At 52.7% G+C, this 15,588-nt stretch overlaps 1 protein-coding gene across 4 annotated transcripts in view; it reads left to right on the forward strand.

Moving 5' to 3' along the window:
* The window catches only part of NR1I2 (nuclear receptor subfamily 1 group I member 2), a 30,889-nt gene that overhangs the window by 14,739 nt on the left and 562 nt on the right, over positions 1-15,588 (forward strand). The window contains exons 2-9 of one of the 4 annotated variants that reach the window (XM_037045576.1): positions 1,704-1,922; positions 4,907-5,040; positions 6,676-6,863; positions 7,771-8,042; positions 9,874-10,016; positions 10,214-10,330; positions 10,592-10,790; positions 12,183-14,168. In XM_037045576.1, the coding sequence (XP_036901471.1) occupies positions 1,732-1,922; positions 4,907-5,040; positions 6,676-6,863; positions 7,771-8,042; positions 9,874-10,016; positions 10,214-10,330; positions 10,592-10,790; positions 12,183-12,327 (1,389 nt within the window). In that variant the 5' untranslated portion in view covers positions 1,704-1,731 and the 3' untranslated portion in view covers positions 12,328-14,168. Of the gene's footprint in view, positions 1-1,703; positions 1,923-4,906; positions 5,041-6,675; positions 6,864-7,770; positions 8,043-9,873; positions 10,017-10,213; positions 10,331-10,591; positions 10,791-12,182; positions 14,169-15,588 lie in introns of those variants that run through there. The other 3 variants (XM_037045577.1, XM_037045574.1, XM_037045575.1) reach the window with 3 other exon arrangements.

The following is a 15,588-nucleotide window of genomic DNA, read 5'->3' on the forward strand; positions in this document are numbered from 1 at the left end:
TTGGGGAATCGGAGAATGTACTAATCAGACACAGTTTAAGTAGATGTCTCTTCTCTGTCCCTTAAGAGACATTTCTATTATCTTCTCGGTGTGTGTCATCTACTGAGCTCTGTGACCCACACGTCTCGCTGCAGTTACATATTGCTGCCCTTCCAGGGAACGGCATCTCACTCTTCCTTTGTCCACAGTTGGGCCTTTACATGCAGAATTTCCGCCAACCTTCTCTATAGACCCAGATTCTGCTGTTCCTAATGGCTCTTGCATGAGGGTGAAAGCGGAAGGCAGCATGTTTTCCTCCAACGTGCACTCTGAAACAGCATCTTGCACATTAAATTTTCCCTTCCTGCAACGACCTTCGACTTTGGACCTCTTTGTAACTGAGCAGCTGGAGGGTTTTATGGCAGGCCCCGGGTTTCTGCCAAATGAATGACGTTCAGCTTTTGCAAAACACGAAAAGGGGCCAACATAGCAGTATCCGGCGTGTGATAGATGCTCAACGATGTTTGCGAGTGAAATGATAAATGTTATAATAATTACCTTTTGCAAAGGACCCAGAACACTGTGAGTTTCAGTAACTGTTAGTTACCATTTCAGCATCTGCCCCTTATCCCCTTTTTCAAAAATTGTGTTTATTATTTATCGAGGTATAGTTTATGTAGAATATTACATTAGTTTCAGGTGGACTATGTTATGATTTGATCATTGCTTATCTTGCGAAATGATCACCACAGTAAGTTTAGTTAACATCCATCACCGTCCCTGTTCAGTTCAAGTTCACTGTCAGCCTATTTTATTTGCAGTTTTCTAGAGGGTCAGGGTCAGGGGACAGATTAATTTCTAATTTATCCTTATAGGTGAAACTGTCCCCTTTCACCTACCATGCTATCAGAAATGGAAATTTAGGTGTTGACATTTTACTAAAATTTTATTTTGGTCTTAGAAAAGGCAACATCATCTGGGGCGTGGTGGCCCTCAGCCATCAGTGCCTAGAGAGATTGTCAGGCACAGCAGCGAAGAGGCAGTTCTCAATTTCTGCTCGTCCCTCTCAGTGCCCATCCCAAGTGGAAGGCAAGTCACTCCCTCAGGGTGAAAGTTGTCTAGGTGGACACCTTGCGCACAGCTCTGTTAATGGACACAAGTTCTTCGATTGTCCACGTCTGCCTTGGCTTCTCAGGGGTCTGGGCCATTTTCTCCTGCATCGTGGGCCTGGCTCCTCTCTGTCTTTCTCCCATCTGGTCAGTTACCCAGTTGAAAACCCTCTTTCTCAGCCATTCCAAACCCCTCTGGGAGCCTGGGCCACAGCACCCCTCGGAGACTCCCCTCCCCAGGTCTTCCCAGCCCCAGAAACCATCATGAACCAGTGGCGTGTCCCATGACGGCCCCTGTTCTGGCCTTTGACCTGTTCATGTTCCCCTAATCTCAGTCTGTTCAATAACTACATCTACAGTCCCAGCCAGGTAGCCTTTTGGTTTCCCTTCTTCTTTCTTCCTCTTTGCCTTCTCTCTTCCATGTTCTTGTCCGTGACTTTTACTCCAGGCCCTATTATCGTACAAACAGTGACACGGTTGCATCTGCTTTCATAACGACTCCAATCCCACCCCCAGTTTCTTCCATGACAGGTCAGCTCTTGCGTCCACAGAACCAAACGTGAGTGGCACAAGCCCGTCCAGCCCCTTCAATGCCTGTTGTTATCTTCCTTCTAGTCCCAGACAGCCAGAAGCAAACCTGGAGATGAGACCCGAGGAGAGCCAGAACCACCATGACCTTGCGCACTACAGAGCAGCAGACCCCACTCCCAGAAAGCCCACCGTCAACGCAGAGGAAGGAGGTGGGGGACCTCAAATCTGCCGTGTATGTGGGGATAAGGCCACTGGCTATCACTTCAATGTCATGACATGTGAAGGATGCAAGGGCTTCTTCAGGTAGAGTAACCTGTCAACCTTCCCCCAGGGCCACCCCTGACACACAGGGTCACATCTCACTGGGGTTCTGCCATCAGTCCCCTGGACACCAGGACCTCAACTTGATCTGTCTCCTGGGTCCAGAGTGAAGGCCAGTGGGCCATTAGGCTCATAATTAGTCTCAGGAGAGCCATTTACACCTCAGAGAAATTCTCATCTTCTGTTTTCCTATCTGAGGAAGATCTTCTATTAAGATACCCTCTGTTTCTCTACGTGTTCTGAATAAAGGAGAAATCCAGTCTGTAAAAGAGGAAAGAATTTGAAAATCTAAAGTGCAAATTTTAAAATCAGTCTCAGAGTGTGCTTTTTAAGTAAGAGTGGCATAAAATAAATGAGAAATAAATTTCTCATCTAGAAACAGGCAAATGGGAGGTCCAAAAATGAAAGACTAAAAAGTCCCGGCTCACAGCAAGACAGGCCCAGACAGAAGGGCTCGTGTTGCCCGGCCGAAGAAAGAGCAGAGCTCAGGGAAGGCTCGGACCCGGGGGAGCAGAATCAGACCAGGGAAGGAGGCGGGTGGAGGAAGGGGAGTGTGAGGAAGGGGTCTCCCCCAGCCAGCCCTCATGGTGGGCTGGGCGTGCAGGTCCCACCTCCGGGTCACCCTTGGGCCCCTCATGCATTGTCAGGACACCAGCCCGATGGGGCCCTCTGAAGAGTTTTTTTTCTGGAGGCTGGACAAGGAAATGGAAACATACCCTAGAGCGAGGCCCCCACACTCTGTTCTAGGCTCTAGAGCCTGGAGTCCCAGAGAGGGGCTGCCACCAGCATGTCATGGGTGGGGGAGCCAGACCCACAGGAGGACTTTCGGGCCGGCATCAGCCCAGGGAGGCATTGCAGCAGGTCAGCCCCCCGCCCGGCACCTCCCACCCCAGGGAACTGCTCCCCTCACCCCCCGCCCACACACACACTGTGGACTGCTTGAACTATTCTCGGGTCCCCATGAGGTTAGGTGAGCCTAGGTCGTTCTAAGAAATCCGTGTTCTGGTGAGAAATGAACATGCATGTTGTGTGGATTATAATAGAGATCAGACCAGCCACAGTGTCAGGCTGCATTCAGTTACAGGTGACAGAACCCTCCACTCAAAGGGCTTATCAATAAGGAAGATATGCTACCTCTCATAACTAGAAGTCCAGAGGCCAAATTCAGGGTTGGTGTGATCATCAGCTCAGTTCTTTCCATTTTTCTTTTCTGCCACCCAACACACGGGCTCTGACCTCTGTCTGAGCTCGGTCAGAGCTCAGTCTGACCCCCAGTGCCTGGGCCACGGGCAGTAATCACAGTGTTCAGCCTGGGAACAGGAAAGCCGGCCTCTTCCTCTCTGTGAGAGCAAGGAAGCCTTTCCCAGGAGGCCTCCCTCATTCCACATCGGCTAGAACTGGGCACCAGGCGTCTCCCGAACTGGTCACTCACATAAGAGCATCCCTGAGACAGGCATATGCCAACAGGGCCACACGGAGGAGGGTGGACCCCTGAGCGGGATCTAATGCTGCCTGCAGCATCTGTGTGGAATGCCTTGGGGTGCGGGGCCCTCTGCTCTCCGCACCTGTCCTGGGACCCCCAGAGAGAGACAGCACACTGTAGTGGGACAAGCTTGCATTCTGGCATCAGGCAGACACAGATTCAAATTTCAGCTTGTCCCTTAGCCAAAGGACAGCTGGCGTGGTGATGCGTCTTTGATTGGGCTTCTGCATCTGCCCCAGGCAGGTGACATAGTGGATTTTCTAGAGTTGAGAGAATGAAATCTCTGAAGCTCTGCAAAATATCTAGCCCAGCGCCTGACCCCTAGCATGCTGTGAATAGACCTGAGTGCCTCCCCTCCTCTACCTTTCTGGGTGTTCTGGAGTAGGATCAGGGGTCTCTTACCCAGAGCAGCAGGGGAGGCAAGAGAGAGGGGGTGTTGCCTGTGAAGCACCTGCCCCCCAGGCTAGTCACAGCCTGACCTGCTGGTCACCTGATTCTGAGTGCGGCTCAGCCGTGCCGCCCACACCGCCCCCCCCCCCCCCCCGCCCCAGTTCAGCCCCTGGGCTCAGCTTGTCCCCATGTTCCTCTCCAGCTTTCTCTCATTTTCCACACTGAGGGACCGGAACCAGAAGCTAGGGCCAGGGAGGAATTTTTTTCTTTCTATTCTGCTGTGATGAGTGGGAAGATAAATTTCCAACCCAGCGGCTAGGTCTTTTGTGGCAAGTTCAGGATGCCTGGGCATCCGTGGGGAGAGGGCGGTTGTGCTGGGGCCTTGGAAGGGCATTGACCCCGTCACCCTCTGACCCAGCACAGCCGTGCACGGACAAGTGGCTGCATTAACCACGCACTTCACTGTTACAGGGCTGTGGGCTTCTTTGCTCCATGAGGCCAGTCGGAGGAAGGCAAATTTCCAATGGGGAAGCCCCTGCCCAGTGGGGAAGAAAACCTCCCAACAGTTACCTCTCCTCTAGCCGTCTCTGACCCCCGAATCTAGAGTGGGTGCTTCTTATGTTTCTTAGGCTTCTGGGATCAGGTTTCTTCCGGTTCCCTTGTCTAAGAAGGGGAAATCCAGGAAGAGGCCACCTCCACAGAAACACCACCAAGGTCCTCCTCTGGGGTGACCAGGAACAGGGACAGAAGAGAAGTGTTCGAGGGTGTGGGAGGGCCCTGAGCCTGGGGCCTGGGGCAGAAGCATCCCAGACAGTGGTTCTGGGCTGACATGAGTGCGTGTTGAAAGCACAGTGTGAACATAGCAGGAAAGATTTTCACCTGCTTCCCTCCTCCAGCAACCTCTGGTCCTTGAGGAAATCCCAGCCCAGGCGGAAGACTGAAAAGCCCCCTCCTCTTCTTTCCTATGAATCTGACCCAGAGGGTGTGGCTAGTGTCCCTGGTATTGGGACAGGACAGGGAGAAAGACAGGTGGGGCCTGGGGCTCCCTGGCCTGTTCTCCGTGGCCTAGCTTTTGCTTTCTGTTCTCTCACAGGAGGGCCATGAAACGGAACGCCCGGCTGAGGTGCCTCTTCCGGAAGGGCACCTGTGAGATCACCCAGATGACCCGGCGGCAATGCCAGGCCTGCCGCTTGCACAAGTGCCTGGAGAGTGGCATGAAGAAGGAGAGTGAGCAGAGGGATGTGCCCGGAGCAGGCGTGGGCTGGGTGCACGGCACTGTGAGCCTGGGGCCCAGCAGGAACAGGCCTGGGGGATGTGTATGCACAGGTGTGGGGATGTGCACAGGAATGTGTGCCTGTGCGCACAGGTGCATGTGGCAGCTGTGGTCTGTGTGCAATAGGCAGGCACGTGGAGCAGAGCTGGCAGCGGGCACCACCGCAGTCCATCCCAGGGGTGTGGCAGATGGAGGGTAACTTGATCCTCTGCTCTGGGTGAGAGGGGGTCTCAGACCAGAGTCATGCCCCTCTCCCCTCTGAGGTACCCTTGTGATTCTTTTCGTCTCCTTTAAAATTGTCCTTATGGTGTTTTAGCAGAATTAGGGGAAGAGAATTTGGGAGAGGGAGGCCAGAGACACATGATGTGATATGACCCCCAACCTGCCCGTGGCTAGCGCCCATTGGCTGTCCCGGATGGCGTATCCTACACAGGAGCTGTTTGCAGGCAGGTGACACGGGATGCCTTTTCATTCTACTTGTCAATCTTTGGAATAATTGTACTCAAGGGTCACTCTGAGATGAAAGTTCATGGGGGAAAGACTGGAAGCTTTCAGCGCATATTTGTCTCCATTGATTACAGACTGGGCAGCCACTTTCAGGGCTGAGTTCCCTGGGCACGTGAGCAGAGAGCCTTCCCTGGAGACCAGCCAAGAGGGAGGCCTTCCCCCGCCCTCCCTGTTCTCCCCCAGAACACCCACGGCTTCACTTTGTACACACAAGTGGGCTCCAGAAATCCACAGGACACCCTAAAGGTCCAGGCTACTTAAGAGGTGGTTGGGTTGATATTTCTTGCTAAGCAGTGGCTCCCATTTTCCAAGAGCTTGGGGACCCAGAGAACTCAGCGGACTCTGAGGACTCTAATGACTCTTGTCCGATCTAATGCGCTAGACAGGAGTGCACGCTGTCAGATGGCACTTCCTGAACACTTACCAGTTCCAGGGTGTCTGTGTTGGCCAAAGTAGGTTTACAGTCATGAGTACACAAATCATGGGGTATATGCTTGTATTCTTATTTATTATTGTATTACTAATAGAACTGTAAATCTGCTCTTGCTCACCACCATGTATATTCATAGAGATGTATACACATGTATATATGTTTATGCACACATATGTGTGTGCATGAATGTGTGTGTGTGTATGTATATACCTCCTACCTAATACAGCCAGGAGCCACGTCAGGCGCTTCCGTGCACGGCCCCATTGGGACAGCAGTAGGAGGTCAGTGGTTGGAGTTGAGGCTGTCGCTCCAGATTACAAAGAAGAAACTGAAGGCAGGGGAGGTTAAGGAGTTTGCTCGAGATCACCGCGGCCTTTCATGTCTAGCAACTTTCTGTTCTGAAGCCCAAGCTCTTCCCACAGCTGTTCCACAAAGTTGTCACAAACCTCACAGCCACGGGGCCCACACCAGCTGCACCTTTTCCTCTGTCCTCACCTCGGTGTCTCTCCAGAGGAGCCCATACTCCTCATGAGTCCGAAGATGAGTGGGTTTCTTGCAGACGGCGCCTCCCTTGCTGCTGCCCGTGGGATTAAGAAGGGTGACCTAGCTCCTCGCAGGCACCTGAACCTGCGCCTGGCTGTCCCCGCAGTGATCATGTCTGATGCAGCCGTGGAGCAGAGGCGGGCCTTGATCAGGAGGAAGAAGCAAGAACGGACTGGGACGCAGCCCCCGGGAGCCAGGGGTCTGACGGAAGAGCAGCAGGCTATGATCAGGGAGCTGATGGACGCACAGATGAAAACCTTCGACACCACTTTCTCCCATTTCAAGGATTTTCGGGTACGAGGATTTAGAGTTGGCTCAGCAGCTATGCCAGCTCCTCACAACCCCAGTCTGTCTCCAGGGACCCTGAAAGAGTGGCCCTGGACACCAGCGGCGGCGGTACCTGGGAACCTGTTAGAACTTGTCAGAAGTGCAGAGTCTCAGAGCGCCCTGGACCTCCCAACCAGGAACCCTGAGGGCAGCAGGCCTGGCGGTCTGTGTTTTGATAAGGACCCCTCAAAGTGATTCTGGCGCCTACTCCAGTTTGAGTCTTTGCTTTCCCTTCCAGAACAGGCAGGATTTGGGTCTGAGCCGTAACTGGAGTCTTGGCTACTGAGTTGCCCCAGACTTGCTGGCATCCCAGACTTTAGGGGGCAGGGCCTAGCGAGGTGTGGCAGGTGTGAACTGGTCTTCCTGATTCAAGAGACATTAGTGATCTCCGCACTGTCAACTACCTCTGACACCTGTGGCCTTCTCCCCGACCCTGCCATGCGTGCAATATTTGAGACCTGCCCCATGCAGAGAACTGGTAGTCAGTGGCCCCAGAGATCTGTTCTTTCCATATGTAGACCCCAGACCCTTCTTTCTGAGTCTCCCAAGGGCAAGGTCTGGGATGCTCGGGACACACCCATGGGTATAGGTTCCCTCACCTTCCCTGCGGCAGGGAGAAAACCCATGTCTGACCAGGCAGGGATGTGAGGGAACATTAATTCACAGATCCAGAAAGTGCACCACCTGATAGGAGCCCAGAGAGAAGCGGCAAGTGCTGTGTGTGTGTGTGCGCACGCGCGCGCATGGACGCCTGCAGTTGTGCATCCTCTCAGGCCTGTTGCTGTGGGTGCCCATCAGGCGCCTGGGTGGGAACTTGTTTGGGAGAATACATGCTGTCTCTCTTCTCCTTTCTCCACCTCCCACTCTGTTCCAGCTGCCGGAGGTGCAGAGCAGTGGCCATGAGATCCCGGAATCTCTGCAGGCTCCATCGGTGGAAGAAGCTACCAAGTGGAGCCAGATCAGAGATCTGTGCTCCCTGAACGTCTCTCTGAAGCTGCGGGGGGAGGACGGCAGCATCTGGAACTACAAACCCCCAGCGGCCGCCAGTGGGAAAGAGATCTTTTCCCTGCTGCCTCACATGGCTGACATGTCAACCTACATGTTCAAAGGCATCATCAACTTTGCCAAAGTCATTTCCCACTTCAGGTAAGACGGGAGGGGGGCTGGTGGAAGGGTGCGGCAAAGGGCAGAGAGCAGCCAGCGTTTTTAAAGGCTCTGAGGCAGATGCCTCTGACGTTGAGGGAGGTTGGTGCCCAAAGACCCTCCTCTGGCTCTGGCCCCGCACCCAGGCACATGGCGGGCACGGAGCCCCCGCTGCAGGTCTCCTTAGCTGTGGGCCCTGGGGCCTGCCCTTCAGTCTCGCTGTGTCTCGGCCTCCTCATCTCCTGGAAGGGAGCGAATGAGGCCTACTTGCTGAGCTGCCGTCTGAAATAACAAAGCATCCAGCTCACACATGATGGACATTCAGATTCCCTCCCCTATTTCTCCCAAAAAGGGCAGGAATCAGAAGTTGACAGTTCCAGTTCAAAGAAAGAGTTGGAAGGAAAGGGAAGAAAGTCCAGAGGGGAAAGGAGAGAGACAGGCAGGGATGTTGGGTCTCTAACAGTCGGCCACCAAAAAATGGTTGAGAGGGCCGCGAAGAGGGGGCCAGTCCTGAGAACCAAAGGGTGGGACTCCCCAAAGCTAGGTGTGGAGGCACCAACCACAGGGTCATGAGGTGGGGAGAAACCTGGAATCCTCCTGGTGAGGTGGCAAATGCTGTCCCGTAATACGTAATCTGTTGGGGCTGGGGACAGTGCTGGGCCCCCCGGCCCTGGGGTTGGCCACCTGGCCTGGCCAGGTGGAGCTGAACAACACACGAGGGGCAGAGGGCGGGTTATATTCCAGGAGCCCATAGGATCCCCTGTGGCCCTGGGGGTGACAGATAGGTGAGGGGTGGCCACCTGCTGGAGTGGAATTCAGATCGTGGCAAAGTAGGTCAGAGGAACAGGGAGAATGGCCTGCTTACGCTGTGGACCTTGATATCCTCACTGACGTCTGCTGACCCACAGGATGGAAGGCCACTCGCTGCCTCTTATGGCCACAGTTTAGAGCACAACCACCCAGGAGGCAGGTGTCGCTCTCACTGTCACTCTCAGATAGAAAACTGAGGCTCAGTGAGGCAAAGGAACTTATGCAGGGCTGCAGCTAAGCCGAGAGATCAGACCGGGAAGCGTGGATACAGAGTTCACAGTCGCCACCCGCAGGTCCGGGGCCAGGTGCTGGGGAGTCCAGAGAATAAGATCAATTGCACAGCTCTATATAACGGACCTGAAAGTGGGGGGTGTGAGGAAAACAGGGGACTGAATTCCCGAGAGGAGCAAAGCCAGGGGAAGGAACATCAGAGGCAGCCACTGTGGCTACCTGGGATCAAGGCACCCAGGAGAGAAACAGCAGAAAGGTGAAATCCACAACAGACAACAGGGAGCGGACATCTCCACATCACGGAACTCATGCCAAAGGAGCGGCAGCAGCAGGACGCTGGAAGAAAGACTTCTAGGGGGCACAAAGCAGCTTGGCCCGAAGGACTAGTAGTGATTATTTCAGTGGAGATAAAGGGGCTATTATTCCAAGTGGGGAAACTGAGGCAGAAAGTATGAAGCCAGAGAGCAGGAGCCAAGATCCTTGGCTGTGGGTCAGTGGCTTGCAGGGAGTTGGAGCGGATGGGGCCGGGCTGCAAGGGACGCCAAGCTCCTTCCGTGGGGTCTTTGAAGGCAGCAAGAGACTAGAGGAAGGTGGCAGGGAGGGAGAGCTGCTTGGCTGGATTGTGAAGGGCAGAGTGCAGAGGTAGTCAAAAGCAACCACAATAATCCTCAGGGGTAGGAGGCCATCCTATCTCCTCCCTCCCTTTTGCCCAGTTTCTGGATTATGGGAGTGGGTGCTGGCCTACGGCAGCTTCCCTGAAGCTGGCTCCCTCCCCTTCTATCCTTGCTACCAGGGACCTGTCCATCGAGGACCAGATCTCGCTGCTGAAGGGGTCTGCCTTTGAGCTGTGCCAACTGAGATTCAACACGGTGTTCAATGCAGAGACTGGGACCTGGGAGTGTGGCCGTCTCTCTTACTGCTTGGAAGACCCTGCAGGTGCCCCAGAGCTGCCTGCTGCCCTGGCAGAGGGAGGGAAATGATGCGGAGGGAGGGGAGGATCCGTGCCAGGATGTGCGTGTCCTGAGACTGCAGGGAAGAAGGCTGGGCGATGGGAAGAAGGACCTTGGTCAGGGAACTCTGGGGCTTGGTCTACTTCCTGACTGGTTTTCCCCTCACCCTGCACCCACCCATAGGGGGCTTTCAGCAAATTCTGCTGGAGCCCATGCTGAAGTTCCACTACATGCTGAAGAAGCTGCAGCTGCACAAGGAGGAGTATGTGCTGATGCAGGCCATCTCCCTCTTCTCCCCAGGTGAGGCCTCTGCCTGGCCCGCCTGGCCCCCCTGCACCGAGGCTTGCTCAGAGCCCTCCAGCTTTGCCTGGGTGGGAGGAGGGGGGAGGCAGCAGTCCCTCCTCCACCATCCCCAGGGAAGATCCGAACCCATAGCTTCACCCTCTCTCACTGCACAGACAGGATGGGGACTCCAGCTGATTTTTCCTTGGGTGGGTGGGCCACACACAGCCCTCGTGGGGCTTTACTCATTTCTCTGACTGGGTGTCTTGGCTCTGGAAGGTTGCCAGGCAGTTTGCCCTCTCTGGGCCCGACTGAGCTGGGCTTTGCCCCCATGGCCTTGCTGGCACCACACTGCCTTTCCCTTTCCACCAGACCGCCCAGGCGTGGAGCAGCGCAGTGTGGTGGACCAGCTGCAGGAGCAATTTGCCATGGCCCTGAAGGCCTACATCGAGTGCAATCGTCCCCAGCCTGGCCACCGGTGAGCAGCAAGCAGGGAGGATGTGAGGGGGTTCCCCTAGCCCTGCCCTCCGTCCCCCCTCCCCCATCCTGGTTTGGGTTTCTTTGGGAGAGCATACTGGAGGCACTCCTAGGGCGGGTTTTGATTGCCAGGGCTTTAGGGCCCCGTTCTGTGACCTCCACTGAGGCCTCCTGCCCCATCAGCCTGAGCTCCAGCCCACCAATGGAGAAACCTGAAAAGGGCTTGAGGCCACACCTAGCTGACAGGATTCTGCTCCCCCAGGCTCAGCTTCTGTCTGCCCGGGGCCTTCCCTTCTGTCACCAAGGGGCAGGAACAACCAGGCAGTCTCCTGAGGCCCTCTAGGGTCTTCTAGCAATAGCCAGCAATACCATAACAATAATAAAGCTAACGTTAACAATGATAATAGTAAATCTATAATAGCTATCATTTATTGAGAAGTGCCAGCCCTGGTGCCAAGCAGTTTACATGTATTATCACTGTTAGTCTTGAAAACAGCCCCACCAAGTGGGTGCTACCACCACCTGTAGGGGACTGGACGCTCAAGGTGGCTGTCCCAGGTTCCACAGTCAAACAGGTGGGATCTGGAGGACCAGGCGGACCAAGGCCTTGGCCCACACTCCTGAGCACTGCCCAACCACCTCCCAGAACAAACACAAGCCAACGGGGCAGGAAACTCCTTAGTTTGTTCTCCCACAACCCGGAGGAAGAAGGCTGCTAAGAGCTTGGCTGGACACAGGCTTCCATGCCTTCTCTGGGCCTCAGAGGTCCACGGGTTTCAGCCATGAGGCCAGCACTGTGTATGTGAGTCCTTATTCTGCCTGCTCCAGTGGTCTTTTGAGCTCAGAATCTTGGGAGACTACAGTGGCTGTGTCTTCCTCTGCTCAGTTGTCCCCTGTATGGAGCTGGGAGGTGTCATGGGGGAAACTGAGGCACAAGGTGTGTCTCAGTCACTATATCCTGGGCAAGATCCAGAAAGGATAGCGGCTTGCAGCCCCTGATTCCACAACCACTGCCCTCGGCCCTCATCCCAGCCAGCAGCCCAGCCCGTGACTCCCTCCTGAAACTGACCTGTGCGCTTGGTGCCTGCGATGACTGGGTGTTCCCACGGAAATCTCTGTGTACAAGGACTCAAGGCCAGAGGCTGAAGTGCAAGTTGAGGGGAGGGCAGCAGGCCCACACCTTAAGTCCCCCAGGCTGTTCTGTCTTTCTCATCCACAAGCAGAAAGAGATGCTTAAGGAATTTAACTTCGACTTTCTCAGTTGCCTTTTGGGTGACCCGAAGCGTTCTGAGATCACAGCCCCCAAACTCGTGCAACTCCAGAGTGGTCCCGGGGATGGTGGGTAGGGGTGAGAGTGGGCTGCCCCCCAACCTTTGCTCTGGCTGGCCGACAGGTTCCTGTTCCTGAAGATCATGGCTATGCTCACCGAACTTCGCAGCATCAATGCCCAGCACACCCAGCAGCTGCTGCGCATCCACGACATACACCCCTTCGCCACCCCCCTCATGGAGGAATTGTTCAGCATCTCGGAGAGCTGAGCGGCTGCCCCATGGGTGCACCTCCAGGAGGCAGCCAGAGCCAGAGCCCTGGGGGCTGCCATTCCTGGGGCTAGACTGCTGGACGCTGCCAAGATCAGACCAGGCCCTACAGATCCTGCTTTCTTGGGGAACTCACGACAGCTCTGACGATGCTGGCTGGAATTCCTTAGGAGGGGGACATGGGCCCCCAGCCCCCAGCACAGTCTGTGGGAGCAAAGCCATTGACCCTCATAGGGAGAGTGCACTGGCCGAGAGGTCAGGTCTATCAAGAGGCAAGGCCACCGCCCCCTTAGAAAAGGCCTGGTGGTCTGGGCATTTGGTGTCGGGGCAGGAGAGCAGAAAAGACGACTGGAGCTGGGTCATCTGAGGGGTCTGTGCCCACACCCAAGTTCATTAGCTTCTTGGTTATTTTCACAACTATTTCTAGTTCTCCTGTGTTCTACTTTCCACTTACTCTCAACCTGCAGCCCCTGTCCTGAGTTGCTCAGGAGTTCCAGGTCTGTGTTGATCATCAGGTGCATTAACGTCTTTGCGAATATTCTTGAGAGAAGCCAGAGAGCCTGCGCAAAGTCAGAAGCTTGCCGTGACCATTCTATGTGCCCACTCCTGCCTCCTTCTGTGTCTCTGCATCCATCCAAATATTCAGTGCCAACAAGATGTGACCTGCTGTGTGGTATACATGCTGAACCAGAAGTGGATTCTGACCTCGGCTAGTTTACAGGCTGGTGAAGAAAAAAAACAAAGCAGAAACACAAATCACTGATCAAAAAGAGAAGTGACAAGTGACATAAAGAAGAGATTTCTTTGTGCGGATGCTAAGCTATGCTGAGGTGCTGGATGTGCCTGGGGACTCAAGTAAGGGACCCCTGGAACATGTGTGGGTGGGTGTGTGTGACTTGGGGAAGGTCGGCTCCACATCTGAACTGGGGCTTGGGTTTGCTCCTGAGGCTGGGACACTGGGGTGTGACGACAGGCTACACTGACGGGCAGTTAATAAACATGTTAGATGTGTGTGCAATGCCACGTTCCTGTTTACGAATCCATTAGCAAAGCTCAAGAGTATGAAAGTGTCTGCTTTGTTTATAGCCATTTTGAGTAAAAATGTTTTTGCTTTTTTTTGTTAATTACACTTTAACTAACTTTACATAGGCATTCCACTCCTAAGGCTTAGTAAGCAAATATAATTGAGTTTAATGTCACATCAAGGCCTGACAGCTTAAATAATTAACTTTTGGCTAGAGATTTAAAACTTTTTTCTGACTTCTCTTCTGGGGGAAAAAATGTGGGGTGGGAAAATATAAATGTCATACATATAATGTATGAATTTTTATTTCCATTTTTTAGTACTTATTTTACTATTGCCCTTTACATATCTGAAGACTGTTGGTGCAAGAACATAAAAATGCATGAACTTGGTTTTCTCATAAAGTGACTGTTCCATATAAAAATGTTATATGTTTATACCATAACTAAACATGTAATAATTGAACTAATTTCAAAAGTCTAATACATTGATGCAAATGAAGCTACAAGTTAAGTGAATGTTCACGAACAGATACTTGCTTAGCCTTTACCATTTTAGGAGAAGTTGACCAAACTTTGAGAATGGAAGAAATTGACACTATACATCACAGTGAGCAAACCTCTTCCCTCCATTCCTTCCAGGTTTACCAGCCTCTCCTGCATGAAGGAGATTTAGAACACACTCATTTTTAGAAAGAAACTGAGGGTAAAAAAAGTGTCTCTCTGCAAATACAACAAATACAACTTTTGCTCCCAGGAGTTTGTCTCTTTTGGAAATGTAACTGTCATTCAACTGCATAATAAAGCACATACATCTCCCCTTCCTCTTTGGGATAATTTTGAGTGTGCTAGTCATTCAAATGTATGCTACAGTAAAGTGAGGGCAAGCTGTGATTAAGATGGAATGCAAACTCCCATCTCCCAGTATTGATTTTAAAAACACCTGGGCAGTTCCCCAAGCATTGACTCGATATGTACACATGACTTACATATTATAAAAACAAAATGTAGGCCAAGTGTAGTTAAGATTCAAGGTTAGATGCACCAAAGAGGTCACACAGGATACTTCTTTGCAGCAGTTTTGGGATCTGGAGTTCCTAGGCCTGGGAGCCGGGTTCAGATTTCCTAACCTCAAACATTTGATTTTCCCTATTACTCCCTCCACCCTGCTTTGAGCGTGTAGCACTGTGTCAGTTTCTAGGCATCCCCGTGGCCTCCGTTCTTTTTCTAGGCCTTGCCTCAGGTGAAGAAGCCAGTCCCCAAAGCTCAGGAGAAAAAAACTCCTAAGTAAGCTACTCTGTACCTTCTGGCTCTCGGATTAGTCAGAGCCACTCAGCAGCTGATTTCTCCTTTCTGGAGAAAAGGCGTAGAGAAACATAGCTTTGATCCATCATCCTTTTCCAGCTCTGACAACTCGTGGGCCTCATCACTCCATCATCCCAACATACCAGTTTTTCCCTAGGCCCGTTCCTGTAATGTACCCACAGCTCTCCTACACCTGAAGGTGCTGGTGAGCAAGTGAACTGTTCCTACAACTAGGGACTGGGTGACCACCGTGTCACTTTTGTTCACTTCCTCTCACCAGCTTCTCCTTGAAGGGATTCTGCACCCCAACCGCTCCCTTTCCTAACTACCCTTTCAGAATACCTAAAAGGGTTTCCACTGTCACTGCTCCCCTGAAATGTGATCCCCAAGGACTGAAATGTGAGCCCTTCAGGATTCTCAGTTATAGGGGTATCTCCCTTAGCCCCCCATTCAAACAGGGCAGGAGTGAATCCCCAACACATACACTTCGCCACCAAGAGGCCAACCCACCCCACAAGTGACACCATAACCCCCTCCCCCTTCATTCCCTGCAACTGTTACTCACCTTTACTATACAAACACTAGGCAACTCCACAGAGAAATAAGAGGACCAGACTTTTATCCAATATAAATCTGTCTTTATTGAAGCAGCAGTCACATGACTTTATATCTAGCCTTTAGTTTAGGCCTGACAGTGAGCCAGCCCTAAGGAAAAAATGTCTTTTTGCACTAAAGAGACGTTACATGTTTACATAACATCATCCAGTATTGGAAATGATCAAACTTAAACACATGTGTTGGTTACCTGGGAGGTACAGCCCCACTGTTTGTGGTGTTCATTTATTTTACAGATGCTCCCAAAGACATTACTAATGGGATGAAACTTAAAGAGAAAATACAGCCACACCAAACCGTGAACACAGTAATCAAAGA

The sequence above is a fragment of the Sturnira hondurensis genome, unplaced genomic scaffold, assembly GCF_014824575.4.
Source record: "Sturnira hondurensis isolate 20B ecotype Veracruz unplaced genomic scaffold, ASM1482457v3 Scaffold0004338, whole genome shotgun sequence".
Lineage (NCBI taxonomy): Eukaryota > Metazoa > Chordata > Mammalia > Chiroptera > Phyllostomidae > Sturnira > Sturnira hondurensis.